The following is an 8,599-nucleotide window of genomic DNA, read 5'->3' on the forward strand; positions in this document are numbered from 1 at the left end:
TATTGCCTGTGATAAAACAATAAGTAGCAGATAGCAGGGTAATTTGCCATCTAATGAGTGAGAGTATCTCTGTGGACAATCTTAATGAACATATGGTCATAAAAGTATCTGAAAGTTGGAAATGTTTCTACACCGAGATAAACAGCTGCTTTATATTATTCTGGCTTAAGTGGAAAATGGGGAGGAATGACGAGAATTACTACGTTAATCATTCCAGATATAATTTATGTTTGATTAATTTAATACAGATGATGGGCATTTCTAATACATAATATATTATTATTCCTTGAGATCCAAAACCCACCATAAAGTGAGAGAGGTGTCTTGTTTCAGAAAAAAAAAGTGTGTGTGTGTGTGTGTGTATGAAATATTATAGCTTTAGAAATGTGATATATCTTTGAAAGTTCATTATTTTTAAAATAAAAATGTATAAACGTGCTAAAGATATAATATGAAGTAATATCACACGCACTCTTTGTTATGAATGGATGCATATACCAATCTATATATTATATATTCATACTGTATTATATATTTGCAAGTTGAAAACAAATCAAGTAATAAAAAATGTTACGAGTCTAAATGTGTTTATTTGCTCACATATACCATACGCATCACTGTAAAATCTCAGTGGGGTTTTAGAAAAATATAATGGGCAAAGAAATGTACCATTTAATTCTTCAGTATTAAATAAATGAATTCAAGTCTTATTGCAGTGTCATTTGAAGTCCAGTACAGCGCTTGTACTTCATGGCAGGCACGGCTACACCATGAAAACAGTAAAGTCTTGAAATAGTTGTGGCTTCTTCCCATCAGTCTCTGCTTCTACCGTCACTTGTCTGCTTCATTCTTATGAGAGAAATGCAAGTAGAGGTGGCTGTTCATTTGGTCTGGAGGAACCACAGCATTGCAGAAAGCACATTCAGGAGTGCTGCTCTGAGGTGTCTCCAGCTCTGTCCCCACAGCAGCTGCATCACACAGATCCGGTATCCAGACAGACTGCAGAGCAAGATGAATCAAAGGGAACAAATGTATTATTTATGCTCTAAACTGTCCTTACAGTCACTCTACGCAGCCTACTACTAAAGTAGGCTGGACCACTTGGCCTCAAAATTGCGGTATCTGTTGCTTTAAAGAACACATGTCCCCTGTTAACTCAATAGTTAGAACAAATACTAGGCAGAAAAGTAAAGGCAAAATGCTATTCTCAAGTGTTTAATTAACTTACTATTTATGAATACTGTGTTCAAACTATCCAAATAGTCATACCTATTATTAATGCCTGTGTTGGTGTAATCCAGCGACTGAATCATATAATGAAAACTGGACCAACTTGCAGCCGTTAATGCACGTCATTCACTTTTTTTTACCCTATTAGGCATTTAGACACATCAGCAATAAAATCCCACTTAACCATCGTACTTGTTTCAAATCACATTCAGACACTGTAATGTGCTTCCATCTGGCTCACACTTTCCAGCAAAGATGCCAAATATAACTAGAGCATCCATGCTTAAGTAAAAAAAGAATCAGCACACATTACACAGTAATACGTTTCAAGTTTAGCCAAGGGGATATTTTTGGACTTCACACTGTTTCACTCCTCCATTAGTAAAGACCAATCAGAAACTGATAATTTGCTACTAGTTTTCTCAGACCTTCTCCTGTGATTCTCACCTGCTGGGGTCCCCGCACGCTCTCCTGGGAGAGTGTAGATGATGTTGTGTGGGAGGGGGAGTTAGGGTAGACAAAAGGCACGGACTCCTTCTCTGTCAGTGTGGAGGAGACATTACTGAGAGGTCGCGGGACAGCCATGGGTAGACCAATCTGTCTATCCGGAGCACTGTTCAGGAAGTCATATTCACTGTCCGCAGAGGGCGGGAATTTGACGCTCAGTTTGGTGAGAGATTCTACCAAGTCCTTGTCTTCCTGGCTGGTGCCACGGGATGCCAGAGAGGTAGACATGGGAGAGGTATCCACTGTCCTTAGAGCTGAGGAAAATGGTCCCTCTGAATCTGCGGTACGGTCTGTGCATTGGATGGGCATGGAGAACCGCTGATCTGTTGAGAAGGCAGAAAAATAAAGATTATTATTTATTTCCGAGTCAACTCGCGGACATAGATGTGGTTCAAGGACATTTGAAATTGGCAACGATTTCACAAGTTACACACATTTTAAAAAATGCCTAGTTTGTTTTTGCATTCCCATTCCCAAGTTGGCCTTTCAGTACTTAGAGGTATATGTTTAATATAACCACTTTTTTTTTTTTTATGTAGCATTATGTAGAACTGGCATTAAGCATTTTGTCAGTGGAATTATTAAATGTGTTTATCCACCTTTTTTCAGAGGTGGCCAGCTAAGGTTCGTAGGGCAATCAGGCATTCATGTACAGTCCGTGTCATGGTGTCGCTATCCAATTAAACAACAAGACAAAAAGCTAGTAAACTCGTAAGCTGTTATAAACTACACAAGCCTATTTAAATTAAACACGCTTTTTATGTGACCAATTAGAGAAAACAATTGCTTTCAGATTCAGACACTGAAAAACAGAAGGTAATAGTCAGTAAATATTAATATTACCATTTGATGCATCACTTCCTCCATGGAATCTTTTTAAGTAATCTTTTTGTCTTTTGGTTAAAGACCGGATCTGTCGAAATTTCCCTTCAATGGCTTCAAATGCTTCCCGCATTTCCTGACTGACAAACAGATAAAGCAGGAGTAAGGAACAAAAGAAAAACCATTCTTTTACCATAATGTTCATGGCTTTAAAAAAAGATTGACACATACTAGTCAACGCTGCTGTTGATTGGCATATTAGGAGCAACGGCAACAGAGCCCATAATCTCCTGAAAAAGACACATTAAATTTATAGTGATCATTTACAGCAATTATACAAGGGAATATTGTTCATACATCTGCAGCTTTATTTAAACATCACACATTTATATTTCCCAGCGAAAAATAATAATAACTGTAAAACTCAAGCTGCTGAACTGTGCAGCGATATTATCCTCTAGCACCATCTGGTGAAGTAAAAGTGGATACACTGAGTGAGGAGAGCAACAGAGAGTAAATACTATTACAGTAGCAAAGCAGGCCTGAATGCCTGAACGACAGGAAAACAAATAATCAGAACTATGTAAAATTACTAAAACATCATTTTGATAGGGTTTATAGAATATCACTTAGCTTTCTTTAAAGTACATGTAAACTTGACACATAAACACTGTCACACAACTAGAGTGACAAATCTGAATAAGCAATAGTTTAAGCTTTACAGTTAATACTGTATTCACTGAGTACTAGCACAAAGTGTTCTTTTAACATCCCTTTACCTTAACACACATGCAACATAGTAAAGCAGAAGTACCATCAACTTCTACATATGCGAGAGGAAGCCGTATGCGATCACATTTCTGATTTCCTAACGGGAAAGCTGTTTTGGAAATACAATATTGTAGTTTTCATAAAGCCTAAATGCAGAAAGAGCATGTTATAACTATAAACATACCGGGTACTGTAATTTCCTATAAGTGCTGGCCCCGTCAAGAAGATGACTACATGGCTCGCATTTCATTTCTCCTGAAAATGAAAACAATGAAAATGACCAGTTTATAAAAGAGGAAATTCAAATGAATTCTCAATATAGTCTGATAGTCCATCGCTTTGTTTACATCTCAATCCACAGAATTGAAAGCAATGTGTAAAGTAAATCCCTACTCGGTACACCAGCTGGGGAAAAAAAGCAGTAAAACTAACACGTCAATAACAAACTAACACATCACTAACCTGATGGTTGCCTTGTTGCTGACAACTTTGCTTCAAGTTCTGAAATCAGTTGCTGTTGATCTTCTATCTGCTTTTGAAGGTCTCGAGTATATTGCTCATAATACTCAGTCTGTAAAATGGAGGTACTGTTATTTGTCTAGAACCAGCATATTCACTGTGGTCTAAGCACTGTGTTGTAGTTTCATATCTGGAAGCAACCTAACTAATAATAATGCTATTCTATATATGCCATTTAATAACATAATTAGAATAAACATTATTTGTTTGAAAAGCTAGCAATGTAATTTGCTCTGGGATGTGTTGTGGTATATTGTTAATTCTTGGTCCATTCTGCACAAAGTTTTTAAAAAGTTGCTCTTCATCATTACCACTTTCTGCAGCTCCTTTTTAGCAATGTCCTTTTCAATGGAGACCTGACGATAAGCTTCAAATGCTTTATTGAGCTGGTCTCCGATGTTCCTTTCCATGCCTTGTGCTCCACAATCATCACTGACACAGCACACATGAGCCCTACGAGTGAAACTACAAAATGTTGTAAAACATGCCAACAAAAGGAAAAACACTCTCAAAAGACCCCGTGAACACTATTAGACCGGTTATAAAACTAAAAAGATTTCCTTTTTTATCCCCATCCCGGCCATTTTTATAACATTTTTACAAACAACTGTCAACTAGTCTTCGTGCACTTTAAAAATATTTTTTGAAAAAGTCAAGAAATCCTTAACGTGCTGCCAAATTGTTTTGGCTGCTTTAAATGAGCTACTGATCCAAATGACAAAACCATGCCAAAACTGAGTAAACAATCTTCAAAATATTTGCTTATTACCAATGAATGTTGGCAGGTCTGGTAGAATTAAAAATTCCCTTCATATTTCAACCATTAAAGCCTTGTTCTAGTTCTGTAAGGAATTATAAGAGCTAAAGATGAAGATCAAGTATTGTAAAGTAATGACAAATAAAGTTACTCAGTGCATGTGTAATATATGAGTATAACACTGGTGAAACAGACACTCCTTCTTGTTAGTACTGATCATCAGACAGCATTAAGCAATTCTGGGACGACTGCACTTCTGTCAGAAAGCTAAAGTGATGCCTATCATTATCTTAACTCCTGACAGCAGTCTCATAAAGAGCCGCTCAATTACGGAACAGCCTTCCTAATAAATGCCATAGTAACGCAGTACCTGTGAGCGATACTACACTCCAACAGCTCCTGGATAAGTAGTAGCCTGTAGCCACAGACTCAGTAAGTAAAAGGAGAGTAACGCTAATGTTGAAGCCTACCGGGACACAGCCGTGGGTCATTTTAAAAGAGTCGCTCAAAATCTTCTTTAAACAGTTCCGTATTCTTTAAAGTGTAAGTGTCTGACAAGCCGTAGCTTCAGCCGGCGTCGGATAAAGCGACTGAGCGAGAAGTCCTGAGATGAGTTTACCTCGCTGCCAGTGCGAGTGTCCTCTTACCTTCATTCGAGTAACTGTTGAAGTCGAATTTATTGTTTTGACACTACCGCAGCGTCGTCGCCTAATCTTGAGATGCAAAGTTACCAAGCGCTGGAGAGGATATGGCAATGTATGTTTTACATAGCCTAGTTGAGTTGGGAACTTCCCTCGGGGAATCCCCTCATACTGTAGACTTCCGCCTTTACTCGATTTTAGCCAATCAGCGCGGAGCTCACGGGAGAGCTGGGTGGTTAGCTGGTTGAGGGTTCTTCCAGCCTACGCGTCTGCAAACCGACTGTTGTGCATGTGAAAACTGTGCCCAAACTCGAGTTAAGTTGTGCTCATTTTGCTTTTCACATATATATATATATATATATATATATATATATATATATATATATATATATATATATATATATATATATATATATATATATATATATACATACATATATATATATATATACATACATATATAAACTGAATGTTACTGAATATTCAACAGGTTCTGTCAAATGAACTGAGCCTGTTTTGTTTTGTTTTTAAGTCTATAACTAGAACAAAGTTCTGAAGGGACTGCTTGCAACGAATACTGATGGGCCTCTATTGTAAGCTTCCATTTTCTTTATAGGCTACAGTGTCAAATGACACTGTAAGCAGGATATGGATTAAATAAAACATTTAGAGACCCCAGTCCTTTAATAAATGAGTACATAATTGATTCAGTAAACTGGGAAGCAGTGGGTTTAGGGTTTGGTTGACCTCTGGGAATCCTGAGCAGTTGCCTGCTCGGCCTGCTTAGTTGGTTATTCTGGCCTGAAAACATGCAATGCATGTGTGTACCACTTCAAACTACAGGCTGTTTCAAAATGTACTGCATAACACTGAGAAGGAAATGAGGCATTGCAACAACAACAGCAACAAAAATGCACATTATAATAGTCCTGGAGTACTACCTGGGTTTAAACAATGTTCAAGCAGCAGTGCTTGTGAAAAAATACATAAACTGGATGTGCTATGAGATATGTAAAGACCTTCTGATCCTTCACCAGGCCCAAAATTAATGCATGCTGGTTATTTTCTAATTAAATTACTGTGTAATGTGATGCAAAATTATAGCAAAATCATTAACACATTGTTGAGCCTTGGATAAGAGTTATTCAATCAGGAGTCAAGCTCATTGCTATTTTAACAGTCACTAAAACTATCAAATTCAATTCAATATGTATATATGACATATTTTCAAGTAGGTTCTCAGCAAAATATGACTGTAGCTATACTATTTATAGTACTTCCTGCTGTCTTAAAGTCCCTCCTGTTTGAAAAAAGTACATCCTATAACATTTCCTATTATTTTGTGTAAACTGCATATGACTGCAGTGACATGTTTTTGGAGTAAATGTTCTGACCTACATTACTTCTAGCCTTGACAAAACGCTCCCAGGCTGGCCAAAGGAAAGTGAAGCCAAACAAATACAAGAACAACCAGTAGATGGCAGCTGAGAGTGAATTACTGAGATGACGCTCTTAATTTCTTGCTCTGACAATATAAAGTAATTAAGTGAAAATTCTCGGGAGATGAAAGTTCAGTATATTTTGTAACCCAGTGAAGCTGTATACGTACAGTTTTTCTTCTATACCAATGGATACAAGTCCGTAAACTGTCCCCGGGAGCACCAAGGCATTTCCCGTTGTTCTGATTGGCCCACAGTGAACAATTCATTTAAGCAGCGATACTATGAAAAAACAAAACACAGCAATTTAGTTAGCAGGGCTCTCAGAAGTCACGCACTCGTCGCCTACAAACTATATATGCCTGTGATGCGCAGGTACTCTCCCCAAAGACGCACACAGACACGGGCACGCAGCCTTCCTCTGTCAAACGAAAGGTGAAGCAGGGAAAGAGAGAGAATAAATAAGATAAATACATGTGCCAGTGAAGTCGGATAGTTTTTTTTGTTTGTTTGCTTGTTTTTTTCTGTTTGTTTTTTGATTTTTAATGAGTTAATATAAAGATAAGGCTAATTGTGTTGTCTATCTGGCCTGGTCCATTTGTATGCTTTGAGTTTTTGTATTGTTATCGTTTGGAAGGAACACCTATAACGTTACCTTGAAAACTGGTTCAGAACAGGCAGATTTTGTTTCCTTTTCTAATAGAGATACTAATAATAATAGTAGTAGTAGTAATAATCTCTTTTTAAAATAGTAAACAGGTTTGTTGTCACTACTGAAGATAACCATGATATTTACACATAAAATATCATGATAATAGCACACATGAGGTCTTAAAAATTGTACAATTTTTATTTCCTTTTAGTTTTCATAAAGTGAAGGATGACTCTCTTCATCTTGCCTTACTTGTATTTTGGGTGTATTTCATTGGCCAAAGTGATAGAAAACATAGCCGGTCATTTTTTTAAATTATTTACTTATTTCATTTTATTTTATTTATTCATTTATTTATTTATTTGTTTGTTTGTTTTGGGGTGGGGGTGGGGGGTTCTGATATAATTTTAGCAAATAAAGCTAAGCAGTCTGTTGTTAGTTGAACAGTGTGGTCAGTTCTCAGGTTGACCTTTTTTGAATCTACTGAAGTATCTCTTCAGATATTTTATCTTTATCTCTCAAGTTTTGCCATAGGTCTAACTGTTTTACTCAAAAGTTATATGTTATTTGACAAAGGGAGGTATATCTTGTCCTAAATGAGCCGTCAAAGTTTTCTCCATCTTGGTCTGTAATGTCTACAAATGACAAAGCAGGGTGACTGTATGAGCATGTCTGCGTATGAACTGGTGGAGACCTCCACGTGACCTGTCCATCACAGCTGGGGTTCCAGTGAATGGACTCCTGACTCATCCAAAAGGTCATTTCCCCGTGACCTTCTCTGACCCTCACTGACATTCCAACCTCCACCTTTGCTCCTGCTGAGTTGCCTTACAGACCCAGACGGCCACAAACAACCTCAATTCATAGCACCAACTTCCTCTAAGAAAACATCATGTCTTTTTGGTTTTCACATATTTTTTTTTCATGGTTGCATTGAACTCATAGTAATCTGACATAACCCTAGTCTTGTGGTTCTGGTAAAGAAAATTTTCACTGAGACTGTGGTATACTGATAAGCAGTGTAGCTACAACGAAATACTGAAAAAAAGCATATGACTCATTTCATTGACCACACAATCATTCACCTCAAGTACCATTTTCTCTTTCTGTTCAGGCCTCAATTCACTCTTTGTTCATAATTCCCATTGAGGAAATTGTATTACTTGATTGGCTGCTCAGGACATGATACCAAAAACATCACAAAATGAAATTAAGTAAGAAGCATTTGTACTCTTCATGACCTGTCTGGGGGTGAAAGTAA

At 37.3% G+C, this 8,599-nt stretch overlaps 1 protein-coding gene across 3 annotated transcripts; it reads right to left on the bottom strand.

Moving 5' to 3' along the window:
* Positions 1-570: 570 nt before the first annotated feature.
* Positions 571-5,440, bottom strand: tank (TRAF family member-associated NFKB activator). Of its 3 annotated transcripts, none has more exons than XM_004557643.5 (8): positions 5,254-5,440; positions 4,161-4,302; positions 3,793-3,901; positions 3,515-3,585; positions 2,791-2,849; positions 2,581-2,699; positions 1,678-2,060; positions 571-999 (listed from the first exon to the last, which is right to left on the bottom strand). In XM_004557643.5, exons 2-8 carry the CDS (start codon positions 4,257-4,259, stop codon positions 832-834), a joined length of 1,008 nt encoding a protein of 335 aa, XP_004557700.1. In that variant the 5' UTR covers positions 4,260-4,302; positions 5,254-5,440; the 3' UTR covers positions 571-831. The 3 variants fall into 3 exon arrangements, with proteins under 3 accessions (XP_004557700.1, XP_004557701.1, XP_076731151.1); XM_004557644.6 differs by having other exon boundaries at positions 4,161-4,314; XM_076875036.1 differs by lacking the exon at positions 5,254-5,440 and adding an exon at positions 5,077-5,244.
* Positions 5,441-8,599: the final 3,159 nt, after the last annotated feature.

The sequence above is a fragment of the Maylandia zebra genome, linkage group LG16, assembly GCF_041146795.1.
Source record: "Maylandia zebra isolate NMK-2024a linkage group LG16, Mzebra_GT3a, whole genome shotgun sequence".
Lineage (NCBI taxonomy): Eukaryota > Metazoa > Chordata > Actinopteri > Cichliformes > Cichlidae > Maylandia > Maylandia zebra.

Coding starts and splice junctions, on each gene's coding strand:
- tank (XM_004557643.5), bottom strand. CDS start 4,259: ATGGAAAGGAACATCGGAGACCAGCTCAATAAAGCATTTGAAGCTTAT. Junction 2,700..2,790: donor ATCAACAGCAGCGTTGACTA/GTATGTGTCAAT, acceptor TCTGTTTGTCAG/TCAGGAAATGCGGGAAGCAT. Junction 2,061..2,580: donor AGGAAGTGATGCATCAAATG/GTAATATTAATA, acceptor CCTTCTCAACAG/ATCAGCGGTTCTCCATGCCC.